The sequence below is a fragment of the Centroberyx affinis genome, unplaced genomic scaffold, assembly GCF_046629955.1.
Source record: "Centroberyx affinis isolate AG114_WGS23_722 - 3 ecotype Tasmania unplaced genomic scaffold, CSIRO-AGI_Caff_v1 ptg006428l_1, whole genome shotgun sequence".
Classification (NCBI taxonomy): Eukaryota; Metazoa; Chordata; class Actinopteri; order Beryciformes; family Berycidae; genus Centroberyx; species Centroberyx affinis.
The window spans coordinates 3,830-25,575 of record NW_027283261.1 but is presented as its reverse complement, the minus strand read 5'-3'; the positions used below and the strand labels follow the sequence as shown (position 1 = coordinate 25,575).

At 44.8% G+C, this 21,746-nt stretch overlaps 1 protein-coding gene across 2 annotated transcripts; it reads left to right on the top strand.

Annotated features, from left to right (window-relative positions):
• Positions 1–470: 470 nt before the first annotated feature.
• Positions 471–18,524, top strand: wnt4 (wingless-type MMTV integration site family, member 4). 2 transcript variants are annotated; one of them, XM_071512657.1, is made up of 6 exons: positions 471–573; positions 15,915–15,996; positions 16,732–16,885; positions 17,019–17,150; positions 17,776–17,918; positions 18,054–18,524. In XM_071512657.1, exons 1-6 carry the CDS (start codon positions 497–499, stop codon positions 18,522–18,524), a joined length of 1,059 nt encoding a protein of 352 aa, XP_071368758.1. In that variant the 5' UTR covers positions 471–496. The 2 variants fall into 2 exon arrangements, with proteins under 2 accessions (XP_071368758.1, XP_071368757.1); XM_071512656.1 differs by having other exon boundaries at positions 17,776–18,524.
• The last annotated feature ends 3,222 nt before the right edge of the window (positions 18,525–21,746 follow it).

Genomic DNA, 21,746 nt, shown 5'->3' with positions numbered 1-21,746 from the left:
ATTTAGCTTGCCTTTTTATTGAACTGCCTCTCCACGCGCTCTCCCGCCGGCGTTAACGCGCGACCGAGAGGGAAAGCAAACAAGTTGAATAAGAAGAAGAAGAAGAAGAAGAAGACGAAGAAGAAGAAGGGTCCGATTCAGCAGTTTTCTTTTTTCTTTTTCTTTTTTTTTCTTTTTTTTTTTTAATTCAACCGTATTTTTAGCATCCCTCTTTTCCCCCTCTTCCCGTCCCTTCTGAGCGCGGAGAGGAGGAGGAGGGAGGGAGGGGAGAAGAAACCGGACGGACGGACCGTGAAGCTGCGCGTCTCCGCCGCGCCTCCCCCGGTGGATGTTCCAGCGGATGCGGGACGATGGATTAAAAGTCTTCTCCGTCCCTCTCCGGACACCCGCCGCCGCCGCTGCCGCCGCCGCTCATTGGACCCTCCGTACGAGGCCGCCGACCCCCGTTCACCCCGGGATTATTTTCATCTCTCACCGCTCTCTCCTCCCTCCCGAGATGACCGAGGAATATGTTTTGCGGTGCGTCCTGATGCTCTGCTTTGCGCTGCTCTCGGCCAACGCGAGTAACTGGCTGTAAGTTGGAACTCTCTTGGACTCTTCTTCTTTCATCCTTCCGCCTCCACGATCACGATTCACCTGTCCTTCTCATCCTTTTCTTCCAGTCACCATCTTCCTCTGTCCTCCTCTCTCTCTCCAGCTCAGTGACCAGTTAATGGTTAACCATGCTATCCACCCCATCCACACACTCTCACTGACAGACTTAATAACTTACCAGCACTGCTTTATCCCCCCAAGACCATTATCTTTTACTAAAAAAAAAAGTGAAACGTGAAAACCCCCATGTGAATTCAAAGTGTATGTGCTTTTTTGACACATGTTGGGTTTTCATATGTGAACAAGTGAAATTTCCCATTTCCACATGTGAAAATGCAATTTTTCACATGTGAAACAAATATTGTCATATGTCACAGCAGGTGGAAATGTGAACGAAAAGGTGGAAGAGAAACACTTTTCACCCATGAATTGGAATTTTCACATGTGAAGTAAAAAAAAAGTGTCACGTGAATGTCAGAATGCGACATGAAAAAGTTGTTCACATGTGAAAAGCAACATGTGTCCAAAAAAAGCACAGGTGGGTTTTCACATGTTTTTTTTGTAAGGGTGAGACCTGGTCTGATTTCACTGATTTCATGTTCATATGTGAAATTCCCCATTTTTTTCACCTGAGAATTGTCTCTATGCATGTGAAATTAAGTTTTCACATGTCAAACAAATATCATATGTCACAGCAGGTGGAAATGTGGAAAAAAAAAAGGTGGAAGAAAAACATGTTTCACCTACAAATTGGAATTTTCACATGTGAAGTAAAAACTTCTGTGATGTCAGAATACAACATGAAAGAAGCTGTTCACATGTGAAAACCAACATGTGTCCATAAAGCACGTGCACAGGTGGGTTTTCACATGGCTTTTTTTTCGTAAGGGTGAGACCTGGTCTGCTCTACCCAAACCTTGTCACATCCAGGAGCCAAACTAAGCACTACGCCCTCATTTGATAAGAGTTTGTCCTAAGGAATACCACATGAGAAGAGTTTTGTTCCTGGATATGATTTAATAGGGATTTGCATAACTGTATATACTTTAGATGAGTGAAACCTATAAAAAGTCATCCTTATACCCTCGTATTGTGCTCATTGTGAAATTAAACCTCACGTTGAAAAGCCCTCAAGGACCCCTGGAGGTCCTCAGACCCCATTTTGGGAACCACTGGTTTAGGTTAACTGGTTAACCCTATAGGATCTGTATTGATATTCCTCAGTTATATGGGACCAGGGGAAAAGCACTAATGCCACTGGGCTAAAAATTTGTTCATTTCAATTTGTAGTTGGCAACATTTCATTTCATTTACTGTGAAGAGAAACACAGTCACTGACGCAGTTCATATTAGGCAGGTGTCCGACAGTCTGACTGCACTGAAGAGCTGAAAAAAATAACTATCCTATTATAAAATGTGGAGGGATGCTATACAAATACCACAGCAAAATTACAAGTGCCTATATAAATATTATAGGATTATTATAGTAATACCATAGGGGAATATAAAAGTACAATAAGATCACTTATTAACTCACTATGAACCACACACCCTAAAGGAATATTTTAAGAATATTATAGGGATATTATAAGGATAACATAGGAGATAAAAAATTACCATCAAGTACGATAAGGTCATGATAATTTTACTATTGAGTAACCCAGACACACTATAAAGTCCCTTTATAGTGGTAGGAATATTATAGTGATACCATAGGCGATATAAAGACTATAAAGCACAATGAAATCACTATTAACAATATAAAGTTACACAGATACACTACTCCTAAGGTATCCCCCTGAATATTATAGGGATACCTTAGGAGATAAAAAAAAAAAAAACCCACAAAGTTCAACAAGGTCACTATAAACTCACTATTAAACACCCTCTAGGAACATTATAGTGATTCTGTTGTTGTTCGGGGGCAGCCTGACAGTAGTTGCTATGGGGTCGGGGATAACACACACATCGTGCCACCTCTTCTCGGAGGCCGGTTCGGTCGGGTCGCGTGTGTGTGTGTGTGCCTGCTCTCCCGGCAGCCTGTGGGAGGCGGTTAGGTGGGTTTCTGCATTCCTACAGAGGCTCCGCTCCGCTCTCCGCTGCCATTCGCTCACTGTACGTCCAACAACCCTGGCACCGAGCGCCCAGGGAGCTCACTGTCCCCCCCCGTCCCCCTCGCCCTTCGAAAAAGCAAGCCCGGCCCTCGCTTGTGCACGGACGAGTCTCAGGTGCGGCCTGGCGACATGGATCATGCGGAACAGGTTGCGTAACATTAGAAGTTGTAATGATTTTCCATTAGGTGACACGATTCACTCATGGAAAAATCACTATACTATTCCTATATTATTCCTACAGGGACTCAATAGTGAGTTTACAGTGACCTTATCATAATTTACGGTATATTTGTACATCCTATGATATCACTACAATATTCCCACTGACATATATATGTATTGTATCCTTCTAAAAAATGTATGATAGGATTACTCCAGCGCATTTTCACTGCAGACAGCCTAACCGATATTGTTGTCAGATCCTTGCCAGTACAGCGTTGCCTATCCGTGAACTCTCTGTCACTGAGTGCGGGGTAAGTCTGCTGTTTGGGGCTGAAGGCGTGGTGACAGCAGCGGAGAGCAGGCATGTACGGGCAGGCTGCAGAGCTGCCAGGCTGCAGCACGGGATTTACACTGTGGGAGGAAACCTGCAGAGCGGTGCGTTGTGTATCTGGGCTTCTCGACACGTCAACCCCTCCAGCTCCACACAGCAGCAGCAGTGGGGTACACACGGGGTCAAAGTGTGGGGAGCGATTAGATGAGCGGCGTGTTGCAGTTATAAAGCAAATGATTGCTTATGTACAGTCTTATTGAGTATGCTTTGGGTTTTGTGTGACAGCTGTGGAATGACTGCCTGGGTGTTTCTGTGTTGCACAACAGATTGCCTCTTTGAGGACGTCCAAGTCTCTAATGAACTATATATACATGCTCTGATGGCTGCTGTTTGTTTGCCTTCGTCGTTTAGATGGCAAAAGGCTAAAAATGACAAGACACAGTGGCAGACGCGATCAAATATCTTCCGTCATCCTGGGGTTTGACTGCCGCTTACTTCACTTTCACTTGGTTATTTTTTACCATGCGGTCTATTCCTGTGAGCGTTATCGCTCTTGGCTTGTTGTGAATTGAATATTTCGGTGGAAAGCATCGGGATGAGTGTCCAAAGCATGCATGGCTATGGCTGTGATTTGATCTTGATTTGTGATCTTTTTACTGTTAATCAAAAACGGTTGTGATCTTTTTACTGTTAATCAAAAACGGCTACAGGAGACAGCAATAATTATAATAATATATGTGTTGTATTTCTATATAGGCCCATATCTTGATTAAAGTAGCCTACCTTGTATACATACATAGGCGGTTAAGCTGGTTATTTTTTTGGTTTAAGTTTTGCCTGATGATAGGATAACAATGACTTTATATTGCTAGTCAGTGATATTTAATTCACAACTAAACAGATCACAAATTCATAAACACCACTCACTGCTTGAAACATTGTCTGTTTGCAATGAACGGTACATTAAAGGCTCTTCATTAAAGTAGCAGATAGCTGCGGCTCTCAGTTCTAATTGGCTGAGTCCCATTCAAAGCCATTGTAAAATATGCAATAAAGTAGCAACATAACAGTGAAACATAAACATAAGTGAAAACCACCACTCACTCACAGCCACTTTGTTTAGCTACTGTTCAAGAACCTTATTGCTTGGCAGAGGAATAACATTCAATTATTACTGATTAGATAATGAAAGAACGAAACGAAAATTCAGAACAGCTAAGATGGTTTTTGGTCACTTTTCCAAACTGCTGAGTCATGCTCAGTGTCCCGCTCACCGCACTGCTCTTCATTAATCTGTCCGTCATCACCCTCCTCCTCCTCCTCTTCCTCTTCTTGCCCTGCACCGACTGTTTCTGCTGCACCTGCACGCTGCTCCGGGGATCTGTGTGTGTGTGTGTGTGTGTGTGTGTGTGTGTGTTTGTCTGAGTGAGTATGTAAGCTTGCGTCTCCCTCAACGCTGGCACATGCTTTCAGTCATTTCTCTTAGACACACTGCAGAGTGGTAGCCACTTACAGGATACTACCACATATTAACATACACACACACACACACACACACACACGCGCATTGTTTGAGAGGAAGCGTCAGCGTCTTGTGTCTATGTGGGTGGAATTGTGAAATATTTTACTCCCAGTAAAATCAAAGCAGAATGAAACACTTTAAAAGATAGAGTATCAGTGAAAGTATGGGCTTTAGCACAGTAACTACAGTAGTTGTGAACAGTTACTTTCCAGCGCTGGTGTGGCGCAAGGAGGATTAAAGCTGGCATCCGTCTGAAGAAAAGGCCAGAACAGAGCGGCAGTGCTCAGTTTCATTTATTTATTTAGCTAAACTGTCATGAATCTGCCCCGGAGAAAGGATTATAATCTCCATTTATTTGCTTAAGAAAGCTCATCCCCTTTGAAACATCGAAAGCGTTGAGTAATTGCTTTTTAAACATTCATGCCCTGACTTCACTTTCACCAGGAAACAGTCCGGCCAGTTCTGGATGCCCCATGCTACTGTCTAGCATGCGGCAAAAGCAGATGGCAGCAAATCAACCGAAATGTGGAAACTAATGCGGTCGGATTATTACTGAACGTTCTGGTTGAGGCAGAATATTTATGATTTCAAAATGTTGCTGCTCTGTTCGGTTAGTGCAGTGCAATATGTAGTTTATGTGTAATTCTGGATAAAAAGCACATACACTGATCTTTCTCTCTCTCTCTGTCTCGATCTCTCATGTGGTCTCTCTGTTTTCCGTGTGTGTGTGTGTGTGTGTGTGTGTGTGTACGTGTGAACATACATGCACATGTCCTGGATAACCATGGTGAGGTGCTAAAGAGATGGCAGCTGATGGGTAACAGGAGAAAGCAGAGACCTTGGCATTGCGGTACACTGTGGCGCCTCACACTTCTCTCTCACGCATTCACACACACACACACACACACACACACACACACACGAGCGAGGTAAAGCGGCGGCATGTTATTTCGAGCCCTCTTGTCACCGGCGTGTGTACAATTATCGTGACACACTTCGAGTCACCGGGCATCACTCAGGATGACCAGAGAGGAGAGAAAGAAGTAGGAAGAAAGGAAGAGAAAGAGGTATAGAGTTCTTTCAGGTGACGTAACGCAACGGTGATGACGCGGCAAAAACAATAAATCGACATTTTCTGTGGTTGCTTTTTCTGTGTTCTGATAATTTATGCGAAATGTGTATGGTGTAAATAATTTGTCGTTACGTTGATGATCATTAAAATGTTTTTTCTTGAAGTCTCAAAATGCGAACATGACTCCTCTCTTGAGCGGAAGTTTGCACGTAAGTTTGCTAGCTAACATTTCACATACATGATCAGAACACAGAAAAAGCCACGATTAGCATTGTACAACAGTTAGTTCCGGTCGAGTAATTTGATTGGACGGGAGGCGTTCCATGAGCGCTGATATACAGTATAACAGCAGGCATGGAACGGGACGTTTTACTATACGTATCACTCCGCTTTACAGCTGGTCTAATGCAAACAGTTTATGTGCTGTAGTGTAATCCTGCTGGAATTGCTTTTGTTGCCGGAGATGAATAAAAGACAAAAATCATAATCTGTTGTCTCAAATGACTCAAATTATCATTACTTGATAAATAGCTTTGTTTCTAGAACTATTGTATAAAAGCAATATCACACTGAAGGTGGTGCTGTTATACTGTATATCAGCATAACTGTGATTCGGTCGTGTATAATCACGTGTGATATTGCTTAATGTCGTAGAATGTCGTAAAAACAATCGTTTTTTCATCAATGAAAGTTGGCTTTTGAATGCGCAGAGTGAGAACATTGTATTTACATGGCCAGAGGTGGAAAGTAACTAAGTACATTTACTCAAGTACTGTACTTAAGTACAATTTTGAGGTACTTGTACTTTACTTGAGTATTTCCATTTTATGCTACTTTGTACTCCACTACATTTTAGAGGGAAATATTGTACTTTTTACTCCATTACATTTATTTCACAGCTATAGTTACTAGTTACTTTTCAGATCAATATTTTATATTTAAAACATTTGATCATCTTTATAAAATAACTATAAAATAGCATTGTTATAGATTAGACTACCCAAAAGTATAGCTAAATTGTTAAGATTAGCTTCACGTTGACAACTTTAAAATGCTGCTTACATGTACATGTATGTCAATAAATCAGTGTTAATATTCCAATAATTTATGAAAAATATAACTCTCTAAATGGGGACAGTTTGCATAATGAGTACGTTTACTTTGATACTCTAAGTACATTTTGCTGCCAATACTTATGTACTTTTACTTAAGTAAGATTTTGAATGCAGGACTTTTACTTGTAATGGAGTATCTTTACATTGTTGTATTGCTACTTTTACTTCAGTAAAAAATCTCAGTACTTCTTCCACCACTGTACATGGCCCAGTTGAATAGATCTCATGCTGATAAAACATGGGAAAAACTACAAAGGACTACAAGCACATTGCCCTGTTGTAGGACTACAAGCACATTGCCCTTTATACAGTGAAGTGAACAGATCAATGCTTAATACTTAATTCAAAATGTCTCTATTCAGTGACTACAATGCGGTAGTTAATCACTGACGTTTCCCAAAACATCACAGAAAGGAACTATGTCTACTGAACTGTGTCGCGACTGCTGGGTCGTACATTTAGAAGTGCAATCAGCTGTTCTGAGTCACTGTTGCCCAACAGCTGCGTACCTCCAACATGGCCGCCAGACGGTGTGTGTCATCACCTGAAAGCCCTCTATAGAGACCCGAGAAGATAGAAAGCAGGACGAAGAATGACATAAATACAGGCTGTAGACTAGATTGGATGAAGTTGGTATGCATGGACATTATATGAGCATGCTGACACACACACACACACACACACGCACACACACTAATTGGTTCCTAGCCTTTTGGGGCCACGGCACTAACACCAGGCAGGAGGTTAATTTCATGGCTTTTATTGCCTCTTTTCCCAAATGTGTGTGTAAGTGTGTGTGTGTGTGTGTGTGTGTGAGGGTTGTGGTGTTGGCAGAGCATGTTATTTTTAGGGGGAAATGAGCTCTAGTGGAGCCAGCGGCATATAAATACACCCAGACACACGCGTGGGCACACACACACACACACACACAACCCCATAGTAGCTCAACCCACGAGCTTCGCAGTAACTGTGTTAATTGTTCTCCATTCTCTGTCATCATGTGTTTAAATCTCCTCAGGACACATTCATCAGATTCTTTTCATTTTCACCTCCCTCCTTAAACACTTTCTCTTCTCGTTCCTTCGCCGTCTCGTCCGCCTGATCCTCTCTACCTTTCCCCCCCCCCCCCGTTTTCTTTCCTCTCCCATCCTCCCCTCGTTCTTATCTTTCGTTCTTTCCACTGAGGGCGCAACTCATTTCCCTCTCGCTCTCTCTCTCCCTCCTACCTTTATTTTGTATGTGTGTAATTGAATACATGAGAGCAAGGCTATTTAGAGCATTATGACTCTCAAAATTAAATCCACATAGTCCTTTATACAATAACTCCCCCCCACCCACCCACCCACCCACACATCACCACCCAACAATGTGAGCAGTGAGGTTTTTTTTTGTCTCTAGGTAAAATCAGTCTTCTCACTATACCATTTAATATTAAGGAAAGTAGAAAAAAAAGTGCCTCATATGGACCTCTGTATGACATTTCGTTTCAGATTTTTCATATTGTAATCTTTTATTCATCAATGAGATTTCAACCATTTGAGAAAAGCGATGCTTTTTGAACTCTTGAAAAAATAAAAAAAACCTCACTTATCTTATTAAAGCAAAATGAACTAAATGAACGGTCTTTGGACAAAACATACCACCTGGAATTCATCAGTCAATATTTCAGAAGCACAGATGATTCTATCTTCAAAACCATAACCGTTCTGTAAAGTGAAACTCTTAGAACAAGTAATAACTTTTTCTCATAATTATTTTGTTAGAGTAGATGTTGATTTTCTCAAATGTCTCATTTTGGAATTAAATTCTTCAAATGATCTCACTTTTACAGGATAGTAGGTATCTCAAGTCCTTTTTCTTCATCCATTTTTCTAAAATAGAGACTTATGTTTTGGAAATGAGCTCTTCACTTCAATCTAACACTGAACATTGAATAGGACCATTTTAGATGGACTAACTGGAGTGGCTTTGGTATCTGGGAACAGAGAAACTGTGCAAATTTTGAGGTGAGGGTTTGCTGACATGGGGCTTGAATCCAACCTGTCTGGTTAAGTCTTTAGTTGAGAAAATTCTAATCCTTTTACAGATTGGATCCACTAAAAAAATATGGAATGATGAACATGAGGATTTTTTTTGTCTTCATTTCAATCCAACATGAACACTGACGTTCTTCGTTGGCTTTGGGTCTGCTTCAGAGCTCAATGTGAGGTTCACCAGGTTCAGTACGGAGGTTAGTCCGGGTCAGTGTGAGCAAGTTCTTCTCTCCGCAACTCCTCTTTTTCCTGCTTTCACTCTTTCTTGCCTGCCTCTGCCTCTAATCCACACTAGGAAATAACACATTAGCAAATAACAGGTGCAAATCTAGGGAGTCCTATGTGTCTCCGTCCTCATCTGCTTTGCTTGAACTGACTTTAGTGGGAAAACAAGAGCATTAGAGATCCATATTGCAAGGTAGTAGAAAACAAGAAATAACAGCTCGAGCATTTCACCATGACGTTTCACAACACCGTTATAATGGATCCAACCCTTAAATGCTGCTCTTTTACAGTGGTTCTCAACATAGGGATCTGGATCTCCAAGGAGGTGGCAAGATCATTCTTAGGAATGTTTAGGAACGGTTATTATTTCCCTACCTTCTTTTCCTTCATTTACATTTAGGGACACAACTGACTACCCAGAGCGACTTTCCATGATTGAGCAGATCGAGTTTAGACGTCTTGCTCAAAGAAACTTTGAAATGATACACGGCACGATATCGGCCGTTGCGGGAATCGCACCTAAGACCTGAGAACCACTAGACTACCTCGAACAATTGAAGTCTTTAAGAGTCCCACGAACGTCTCAGAGGGGAAGAAGGGACTGCAGGGGGACCCATGAGTTGAGCTTGGTCCCGGGGTTCAGAGCTGGATGAAGGTGTCTTGAGGGTAAACTGAGAGTATAGTGCCCTCTACAGGTCACTCTATGCGCTGCACGCTGCATGTGTCCACTGCAGACGGAGGGGACAGGGAGGGTTAGCTCAGGTCACGCCTCAGTGTGTCTCATAGTGTGACTTGTCAACTTCTACTGAACAACACCATTTCTTTATACACACTTTGGATCAGTGCTGCCTGCTGTTGCTCTACCAGCAGCATTTATGGATTGTTTTGGTAAAACTGTTTAAATCAATTCCTTTCAATTCACTGTGCTTTATTGGTATGAAAGTAAAGAACGATATTGCCGAAGCATATCTTTACCTTGATGCTTTTTAGATCTTTAAGGGCAGGATGATGCTTATATGCAGTGTGTGTGTGTGTGTGTGTGTGTGTGTGTGTGTGTGTGTGCCTTTTCCAGAAAGACGTCTCTTAGATTCTGTCTTGCAGCGCTCCTCCTTGCATTTCCCATCCATGCTATATTTACCTCCGACTGTGTACCTCTGCTGTGTACTCAGCGCTGGAAAGGTAAACGTGAGGATATTTTCATATAAATACACATTAGAGATGATGGAGGCACAGAGAGAGCGCTACAGTTTACCAGCATTTATGTAAAGCTTTTCTTTTTTTCTTTTTTTTTCTTTTTTTTTTTGGTGTCTGTCAGTGGAAAAGTAAAGGGGTTACTCCAGCTTTGGGTCTCTTTTGGCAGGAATGCTTAGAAGTGTATTGAAGTATGTTACGGTCATGCAGATGGTCCCGACCTCTATATCCGCTCCCTCTCTCTGGTATTGGGAGTTCAAGTTGGAGGGATTTGGTGGGAGCGATGCCACCAAAGAAAACACACAGCCTCATCTCGGCCTAAAAAGTCATTGTAGCTATGTATTTTTTTTGTTGATAAAAAGGAGAAATTATCTGACCTTAACTGCAATGTCAATAGAAACAACTCTAGTATTATTCATTGAAAATAATGATAATCTGGGGTCTCCATCCCTGAAACTGAATGGTCATATACAGTATGTTCAGGCAGTAAATCAGTGGTGCTCCATAGCACAGGTGGGTGCAGGTAAAACGATGGTTTATTCAGACAAGAGCTTTCCCAAATTGTTAGGGTTGAGCATACAGCCAGCAAACCATGAAGCGTTTATTCCAATAAAATGTCAGCTTTTATAACTGGCTCTACATATGCAGATTTCAGGCTTTCTTAGCCATTTTAAAATGCAATAAATGATATGCATTATGGCTTGTTTTGGGTTCAAAAGTGATTTTTGACAACTCAGTATACGCTCAATGCGTGGAAGTCACCATTTTGGTATTAGCCCACTCTTCCATGTCCTGTCCATAGACGACAACCTGCATGGGTGTCAAGTGGGTGTGGCAAGGTATGAGCTACTGCCTTTCTTTAGCCTAAGTGAGTCCAAATGTGATTTTTAAGCGATTAAGCATTTGGAAGCCATATCTGAAAAAAAAAAAATTCAGGACCAATTTCCCCTGTAAGCTGATAGCTTGGTGACCAACTTCTAATAGTTTGTCACATTGGCTATATAATAATATCACAACAGTCACCAGTCATTGCTTCACTTTGTAAGTTGCTGCAATGAGGTTGAATGAAGCAACGGTGTATGAATGGTGGGATCATAACAACTGTAGATCAGAGGAACGAGTAGGGGGGGGGGGGGCATACCGACTACTATTTAGCTTCAGGCCCCCAAAAGGCTGGCCGGGGGGGGGGGGCATTCCACCTGGAGCGCGGTGCGTTCGCAGGCCGCTTGTGTGTTTATGTTGCATTACGCATCGCAGCCCTCACAACACCACTGGCTCCACCGGGCTTAGGCCTCTGGGATTTAAGCACGCAAACCACCACAGGCCTGAGAGAGAGAGAGAGAGAGAGAGAGAGAGGGAAGGAGAGGAATGAGGATGAGATGGGGGGAGAAGAGGGGGGGGGGGGGGGGTGTTCTCTGTCCTTGTAGCGTCGGGCTGATTCCTCCCGTCTCTGTCCTGGCAAAGATGTTTTGTTAACCTCGGCTCTGGGAAGCGGAGGGTATACGCTCCCGAATGAACAGATAAAGCGAGCGAACACTCCCTCTCACTCAGACACACACACACACACACACACACACACACTCGCCCAAGGCCTGCTCTGAACTTTTCCCACGCGTGTATACACACACACACACACACACACACATCCAGAAAATCACCTGAATAATAGCTTATCCAATGTTTATTAAATGTTTCCAGGGTGAACGTCAGGCCAGCGGGATGCCATCCAGCTGCTTTTGTCTGCTTGTGTGTTTTGTGTGTGTGTGTGTGTGTGTGTGTGTGTGTGTGTGTGTGTGTGTGTGAGTGTGAGTGTGTGTGTGTGTGTGGTACTGGCAGTCAGAGAGGACAGGTTTCTGTTTGTGGTGGAGTGTTCTTGCTGGGGTCGGTTCTCATAGGTCTGTCTTTATCGGCCGTCTGACGGTCTCCCAGCTGTGTGTGTGTGCGTGTGTGTGTGTGTCTGTGTGTGTGTGTGTGTGGACCCAAACACGGCGCCCTGCCCAAGGCTACGCTTCACAACAAAGGGGGATCAAACGCAGCACATGGCTTTGATGAAAAGCCTCGCTCGCTGTGCCATCGCGCTGCAATCGACCAAATCGGGGCTTTGCGGTGCCGAGCTGGACCGGCTCCACACCGCAGGGGCAGGACCCGTAGGATTTGGGAAGAGAAATAACCTCGCAGGGTATTCTAGGACAGTGGTTCGCTTCTCAAAGTGCAGGAATCCCCGAGCAAACCGAGGAATAGTTTCATTCCGCTGTAATTGAACGAAAGAATTTATAGGAGTGACGATTCTAGACAGTAGACAGTAGACAGGAGGCAAAATTCCAGAACTTTTCCAGGACTTTCCATACCTAAGTCAAAGTGCTTCCATGACCTTAACACCCCAGTTGGACTGAAAAGCACCGGCTAATGCAATGAATATGTGACACAAATTCCCTGACTTCCCCAGAAAACGTCTTAGCTTCCCCTGTCTGGAACACACCTCTCAAAATTCCACGATATTCTAGAAATGTCAGGACCAATGGGAAACCCTGCAACACTAACTCTACAACAAAAATCTTCCCATATGGGCATCTTCCCCCTTATGAGGGAAGAAGACATTCGGTGTGTTATATTGTGAGAGGGTGAGGTCATCCCGGAGCGGTCGATAGGAGCGGATGTGGTTGAGATGTGGTGGAGTGGCGAGGGCCGGGGTTATCGCAGCGCTGAGTGGTAAATACTGACGCTGTCGGAATGGGAGGAGGAGAAGAAGGAGGCTATCAGTGAGAGAGAGAGAGAGAGATTATCTGGACTATTGAGGAGAAGAGAGGAGATGAGAGAGTGGATGGAGAGCAGGAGGTGTTGGACCTATCACAAGTATCGAAGTATAATATATAATACTACCACACAGCAAATTTTCCAGTGTTAATATGAGTCCTAATGAGTTCTAATACTGCTACCACTAATACTAACTAGATGGCACTAGCAGTAGTAGTAGAGAAAGTAGTAACCGATTATCACAACACCACATGGCCAGTCAGCTCTATATCTGTTCAGTGGCTATTAGGGCTACTAGGGCTATTAGGGCTATGTCTAAACTAGAAATGAGCTCTCCATTGCCTCCATGTTGTTTGATTGGGACAACAATGTAGGGTTTGGAGGGTTTCTTCTGTCTGCTGATAGGCCACAAAGTTTGATGGTGTTATGTGAATCCGTTCGGAAGTTCTATGCCTTTATATGAGAAGCCACGCCCACCACCACGCCCTCCTTTGGCCAATCGGTGTGAAACATTAAATCAGTTCTTCCTTGGCCCATGACCGAACTTTCCACCAAATTTCATGCAAATCTGTTAAGAACTTTTGGAGTTATCCTGCCAACACACAGACAGACAGAACGAGGCAAACTGTTGACGGAGGTAATAATATTAACACTCATGATGCCACTACTACTGCTACTGCTACTATTACTACTTTTATTTTTAGTAGTGCTAATACTGCTACTACTGTGCCCTAGGTCATAAGGGGTTAAAGGTAAAATCAATTCTATGCCAATCTGTAGAGGCAACCAGTGTAAAACAGGGTTAATATGATCCCATGATGCATTTAGTCTTCGTCAATAACCTGGCAGCAGAATTCCACTGCCATCTGGAGCCGTGCCATGGCTTGATTGAGACGGGCGAACAGGGCTTTGCAGAGGTATGTGTGGTCTTGAGAACTCATAACTCTGAACTCATAAAACAAGCTTGAGAATTTTTTTTAGAGGAAAAATGTCTACCTTTACAGAATAAGGGCCTAAAAGTCAATTTTGGCGGAATTCTCCTTTAATAAGGGCCAGTTTGACGTTCATTTTGTGAAAGCTGTCCTCCTCTAAAGGGGCTTGCGTGGTAGTCCAGAGGTTCTGAGGACTGACACCAGCAGGCCTATAGAAAAGGTCAGAGGGCCTAACAGTCAATATGGTCTGGATGGGATAAACCACAAAGCCTTTATGTGTCCAGACAGCTGAGAGAATCCTCTGAAGTCAGTCACTTGCTGAGAACAGTCTGAATGTGTTTGTCATTAAATCTGGCATTAAGTTTTAAATTCATTTTTATGGAAAAAATCTGCCAAAGTGGTGAGAAATTCCATTCGATTCCAATGCAAATCGGATTGTTTGAAGGGGTTTCTTCAATCAAGTGACATTTTCTTAGATCAGTATTCCCAACTCCGGTCCTTGGCATTCAGAGTATTACTGGTTTTCTATCCAACCAGGTAGTTAATTGCATTTGCCTGGCGTCCCAGGTCTACATCTGTAACGGTTCGATGGCTAGAATGAAACCCAGCAGTACTTGGGGTTCGAGGACTGGAGCAGAGAAAATGACTGTTTTAAGTGAAACTACAGTGGAAACAAGTGGAATTATCTCACCCTACTGGCAAAACGTTTCACTTGTTTTAAGAAAAAACACGATTTGAAGACTCAACATAGAGAGATGCAAATGTCTTGTTACGATGGGGACGTGTAGCAGTGCAGACAGTACAGTAAGCTGCTCCCTCTGTGGGAGACGCACTGCCAGCTTAGGAGGAAGCCTATTTCTGTGAGGTGCAGCTGGGACTGGAGATATGAGACTGAAGTGAGGTGAGGTGTGTGTGTGTGTGTGAGGGGTCGGGGCATCGAGACGGATGTCGTTTTCTCACACATCTCGGACTGTGCGCTTGTGTGTACGCGGTATATCTCCCTGACCTGTCTGGCCTGGAGGTGGTGTGTGTGATAAGCCACTTTCCCTCCTCTCAGTGTCCTCACAACCAGACCATTTAGCCAAAACATTCCCACAACGTCATGGGAACCGAGCCTCCATGAACCAGCTCTGCTTCAACTAAACAGTGTTTTTAAGGAAAACACTTGACTGGAATCAAAGCATCCATGGTGTGAAGGTGCTATGTGTAGCTTTTTCAAACATCAATATATCACTGTCAAATGAATTGCAATACCTTGGTATAATTACTGTAAACAAATCAGAAAACAGATCATGGTGGAGACAATTGTTAGCCTCTGGAATTGTTAGTGCTAGTGTTTCTCAAAATTAAGACTACATTTCCCATAAACCCTGCTGTTTCCTGTCACAAAGAGGATGTCCCCCTCCCCCTCCCTGGCTTCGCTACACAGTTTGTCTTTACTGAAGAGGATCAACATGTTGGAAGTGATTTTTCCATCTTCCTTTCCCCTCCTTCCACCATCTGCTGCCAGAAACTCTGAAAGCTTTAGCTCCGTTTGCTCTGGAAGAACAGAACCTCTGCTTGTTTTGTGCCGTAAAGCGATCCAGCAGATTTCCCTCCAAATCTGACCAGGTGGTTCACAATGTAAAATGCAGAGTAGAAGCTGGTAGAGGCTGACAATTTTCTTGATGCAACGTCTCAAAATTAAATTCTACATGTAGCACCTTTAACGAACGATGTAGCGATTCAGTGCTTTTCAAGCCTTTCTTCTACTTCCCTTTTGTTCTCTCCATGATCTCTCCACCCACCTGAAGACGTTCCCTCTGTTCCGTAGAGAGGATATGATAATACGACTGCATACTGAAGATGTCGTGTCTCTCTCTCTCTCAGGTACCTGGCCAAGCTGTCGTCGGTGGGGAGCATCAGTGACGAGGAGACGTGTGAGAGGCTACGAGGCCTCATCCAGAGACAGGTACAGGCCTAGTGGAATACTTAGCAGTATTCCACTTAGTTTTAACATGGGGGTTTTTTGGCACTTGACCGCCATGAAAACCAGAATATAATCTAATCGGCAAGATTGGATGCAGCTGGACAAGTTTGTAGCGTTCAGATTTTTACTTCCCATTCATTTGAATCATGAAAATAGACTGAAAACTGACATTTAACACGTTGGTGAACAGATTCAACAACAGATCCTGCTGCTGTGATTTTCAGGTGACTGTGGGTCCAATGTTTTAGAACAGAATTTCGCCAAATAGCATTTTTATTGATAGAAGAGAACATAGCGGAGGGATACATTAGGAGAGATAGTTCCCGTTTGGGAGACCAGATCTACTTTTATTTTTAAATACTAATTTTAGGGTAAACCAAGAATACAAAGGAACAAGTGATCTATTTGTCCTTTTAGGGATCATTTTTGATTGAATGGTGCCTGCAAGTCTAAATTAAATGCTGACTAGGAAAACAGACAAAATGGCTGCAGCAAAACGAATTGTTCTTTCTGAATACAATAACATTGTGGGAGTCACAATCAGGTACACTCTGATTGTGAATCACAGCCACATTCAATTTGGGATATTAATATAATTACCACAAATACACAAGACCGTCAGCAACATCCTCTTTGTGACAGAAGCAACAGGGTTTACGGGAAATGAGGCTTTGAGAATCACTTGCATTAACCTGTCTGTATCTGTCTGTGCTCCAGGTGCAGATCTGTAAGCGCAGTGTGGAGGTGATGGATGCGGTGCGTCGAGGAGCCCAGCTGGCTATAGACGAGTGTCAGTTCCAGTTTCGGAACCGGCGGTGGAACTGCTCCACCCTGGAGACCATGCCCGTGTTCGGCAAGGTGGTCACCCAGGGTAAGACGACTTTAATATTGCATCTATGTGGATATAAACTGCATTTTTTGTGATTCAGAAGCAGCGATTGTTTTCAATTACAAAATGGATCAATATGCCTGTGTGTGTGTGTGTGTGTGTGTGTGTGTATTAGGCACCCGTGAGGCAGCCTTTGTGTACGCCATCTCAGCAGCCAGTGTGGCGTTTGCGGTAACGAGGGCTTGCAGCAGCGGAGAACTGGAAAAATGTGGATGTGACCGCAACGTTCATGGAGTCAGTCCAGAGGGTAGGTCTCTCTCTCTCTCTCTCTCTCTCTCTCTCTATCTCTCTCACACACGCACAAGAAGGAGACAGAAGAGATGATTGATGGGCATGGATTGACATCCAAACACAAGAATCAGTATAAAAATAGAGAGACAATAGCAAAGTAGTAGCATTAAAGTGAAGTATTGGTGCAATGTTTAAAGTAAAGTTTGCGCAATACAGATAACTAGGGACGGGACGATGTATCGAAATTCAATATATCGCAATACAAAAACGTGACAATACGTATCATGAAGGAGAGAAATTAGTTGTGATATTAGCTATATTTTATTCTGCTGTAGTAATCACAAATGAGACAGCTTGACCATCACAATTTCACAAGCTCTCCATCCAAATTATATGATTTGCACTTTGTAATGACATTTTTAAATTGTTTACATTCTAGCGAGCCAATGCCATTGCTAGAAAGATTTGTGTCAGACTTTGTTGTCATTTTACTTTTATTTGTATCATGGTTGTATTGAATCGTGAAGCCCATATTACGTATTGTATCGTATCATATCGTATCGTATCGCAGCGTGAGATAAGCATATCTTCCCATCCCTACAGATAACCACTCTCTGTGTCTAACCTCCTGTCTGTCACAGGGTTCCAGTGGTCAGGCTGCAGTGATAACATCGCCTACGGAGTGGCCTTCTCTCAGTCCTTTGTGGATGTGAGGGAGAGGAGTAAAGGCCAGTCCTCCAGTCGGGCCCTCATGAACCTCCACAACAATGAGGCTGGCAGGAAGGTAAGTCACTGTCATTCGCTCAAGTCGTTTCAGCAGCACACGCAAAAAAGGATCATTGGTGAATTCACTCTACCAAAAAGAGTGGTCGGTTGCGGGTTGTGTGGGCTAACCCGCAGTGGTCTGGTTTCTCCGCAGGCCATCCTGTCCCACATGCGTGTGGAGTGTAAGTGCCACGGCGTGTCCGGCTCCTGCGAGGTGAAGACCTGCTGGAAGGCCATGCCGCCGTTCCGCAAGGTGGGCAACGTCATCAAGGAGAAGTTCGACGGCGCCACCGAGGTGGAGCAGCGCAAGGTGGGCACCACCAAGGTCCTGGTGCCCCGCAACTCCCAGTTCAAACCGCACACGGACGAAGACCTGGTCTACCTGGACCCCAGCCCGGACTTCTGCGACTACGACCCGCGCACGCCGGGCATGCTGGGCACGGCGGGCCGCCAGTGCAACCGCACCTCCAAGGCCATCGACGGCTGCGAGCTGATGTGCTGCGGCCGCGGCTTCCAGACGGAGGAGGTGGAGGTGGTGGACAGGTGCAGCTGCAAGTTCCACTGGTGCTGCTACGTCAAATGCAAACAGTGCCGCAAGATGGTGGAGATGCACACCTGCCGGTGATGGGGAGGGGGGGCGCGCAGAGGGCACCGCCGACGAACAAAACGAACGCCCCCGGCTCACCTCCTCCACTTTACCTGGACCAGAGGGAGGGAGGGAGGGAGAGTCTTGTGTCTACCTCCCTCTTCTCCCACTCGAGAGCACCCCCCCCCCCCTGCCCCCGCCCCCGCCCCCTCCCCCCTCCACCCCCAACTACTGGTCAATGGGAACAGACTGACAGACTGACGTCCTACTCATTTTATACCACCTTAAAGGATATCGATACATTATGCATGGGATTTTCCTTTAAAAAAAAAAAAAAAAGGCAAAAATGTTTCTCTCTCTCTTTCTGTCTCCCTTGCCTCACTCTCACATTTGATTTTTTTTTTTTTTGTTTTTTTTGTTTTTCATGGTTGTCGATGCTTTCTTATTTTTGTAATGTTTAACTTATTTGACGCTGTCGAGAGTGAGGAGGCGGAGGGACGCGGGACGAGCGGGGGGGGGGGGCGGGGGGGGCGGACCGGACGGGAGACGGAGACGAAGGGGGCGTACTGGATTCTGGGTTTTACGGGGGTCGGGACGGGGGGGGAGGGGGGCAGACAGGAGGCTTGTTTTGCCCTCTGTCCTTGCTGCTGCTTCGGGTGGGGGGGGGGGGGGGACTCGTCTTGGAGTGCCGGATGTCAAAAAAAAAAAAAAAAAGGGAGAGACGGCGAGCCTGTCGGAGGTGAACGACAGGAGGGACACGACACAGACGGACTGTTTCTTTTTTTTTTTTTTTTTTTTCGTGATTTTGCTTTTCCCCCAGCGCACACGGCTTGCGTTGCGCGTGGAGGTTCAGTTGCTGTCGAGTCAAGAGGCCGTTTTTTTTTTTTGCCCCCCTGCAATGCCCTGATGCTGCTCCACTCACACACACACACACACACACATACACACACACACACATACTCTCTCTCTGTATCCGTGTCAGAGTGAGGATGATGACGGACAGGTGAAAAAGCCACTGTCCAGCTTTTTCCCTGTCTTCTTTCCATTGGCCCTTAGCACTGACAGGCATCACACACGTATGCAAACACACACACACACACACACACACACCTAGCAAACATTCTGACGTTGAATAGATACGACAGCCCGCACCGATGTTGAAAACCAGTGTAAATAAAGCGCCGAAATGAAAGTGGAGACACCTGTAGTCGTCCATACAGCTGCTGCCTGCATTGTCTGTCACATCTGGACCTAAATCTCTTTCTGATATCGGTTCAAAAACAGTTTCCAAAGCTGTTTCGATAGGTTTTTTTTTTTTATCGTGCCATAATATCATATTGTCAAAAAATGTTGTGCTCATTTGGGTCGTCCTGCATGTCGCTGTCCGTCAACTGCTTGCTGGGTTTATGCAAACACAAGTAAACACACAGACACACACACACACACACACACACAGAAAGGGGGTTTGCCAGAGGTTTGCCAGAGCATGTTCACCATGCATGATGACTGAAGCACTTTCTCTCCAAGCGCACATAGAGCCTTCACCCTATAAACAAACATCGGACCGCATATTCATTTCCCCAGCTTTTTCCCATACACACACACACGCACACACACACACACTCTCCCATGCCACTGTCAGGATGTAGGGACTGAATTTGTTGTCTGGGCCAACATGTACCACCACCATAAAGCCAAGCTTTCCTATAGTAACGTGCTATCATTATAGAGACATACTGTAGATCTGTAAAGACTTATACACTGAAGAAGACTATACTGCCTATGAATGTATGTTAATATGGAATATATGCTGTGTCAAAAATGACTGCTGTCATGTTTCTTTTGCCATGATGTCTGGTGTGTGTGTGTATGTGTGTGTGTGTGTCTGTGTGTGAGAGAGAGAGAGAGAGAAAGAAAGACACCAATACATGAGAGCAAAGTCATTCTGTGGAGTGTATCGTCGCACAAAAACTGGGATGCAGATCCTATTCCACCGTGCGCACACACACACACACACACCCACACACACACACACACGCAGCCCTGCAGACAGACGTGCACACATATTTCAATAAAATCATCCATTTCCCGTGTCTTTCAGCAGCGTTATTACATGGCCGCAGTGCGCACCATATGCAGCGTTTCGTGTGTGTGTGTGTGTGTGTGTGTGTGTGTGTGTGTGCTGTTTGTGCGAGATACATTACACCCCTAGGTCCTTCTTCTTCTCCCCGCGGCCCTGACACCTTTAAACACAATTTTTTTTACGCGCCATATATCACCGTACCCCCCCACCCCCCCCACCCCCCTCTCCCCGGGGCGCTGGGAGCTGGGAAGACTGTTTTTTTTGGGGGAAGAAGAAGAAGAACCAGCTTCGGGTTTCAACCCCTCTGCCTGATTGGGTTTGGACCGCAGAACATCCAATTTCAAATTCTACGGTGGTTTTTGGGACAAGGAGGAGGAGGGGGAGGAGGGGGGTGGGGGGGTGAGGGGGGTAAGAGGCAGAAAACACCGGGCTAGAACAGGGGGATTACAGCGAAATGCAGACCACATGGCACAAGCTTTTTCTTTTTCCCCCTTCCTCCCTCTGTCTCTATCGGTATCTCACTACCACCCCCCTCCTCCCCTCCCCTCCCCAGCTTTCTCGCTCTCCCCCCCCCCCCCCCCCCCCCCCCTCTGCGGAAAGTGTAACTCTAACTCTCTCGGTCCGGGACGGTGGAAGGTCTGTCCTTAATTAAGCCACCGCGATGTTCCTGGATGAGGTGGGCGGTGGTGGCCACAGTGATTGGGAATGTCTGTGGGTTCGTGTCAGTCAGTCAGTCAGTCAGTCAGTGGTACAGTCAGTCAGTCAGTCAGTCAGTGGTACAGTCAGTCGCTCAGCAATACAGTCAGTCAGCTCCGAGGCAGAGAATACTAATGCCTCTCGCGGTTTGCTGCGGTTGTGGTGGAGACAAGAAGCTGAGAGTGGGGTTTTATCACTTAGTGTGTGTGTGTGTGTGTGTGTGTGTGTGTGTGTGTGTGTGTAGAAAATACAATTTGACCAATATGGGTTTTTGAAGGCTGACACCAATATTTTTGGGCCGAGGCTGCTGGCAGCTGCTATTTTTTTTCTGTCGATATTTATATTCATCATTCATCATCTTTAAATTTGGCCATTTTCAGGCTGAAAAATTCCCCCCCCAAAAAATGAAAAGCATGCAGGTTGAACCACCTGCTTCAGACTAGAATCTCATTGACTACAAAACGCGTGACCCATGGGTGCCT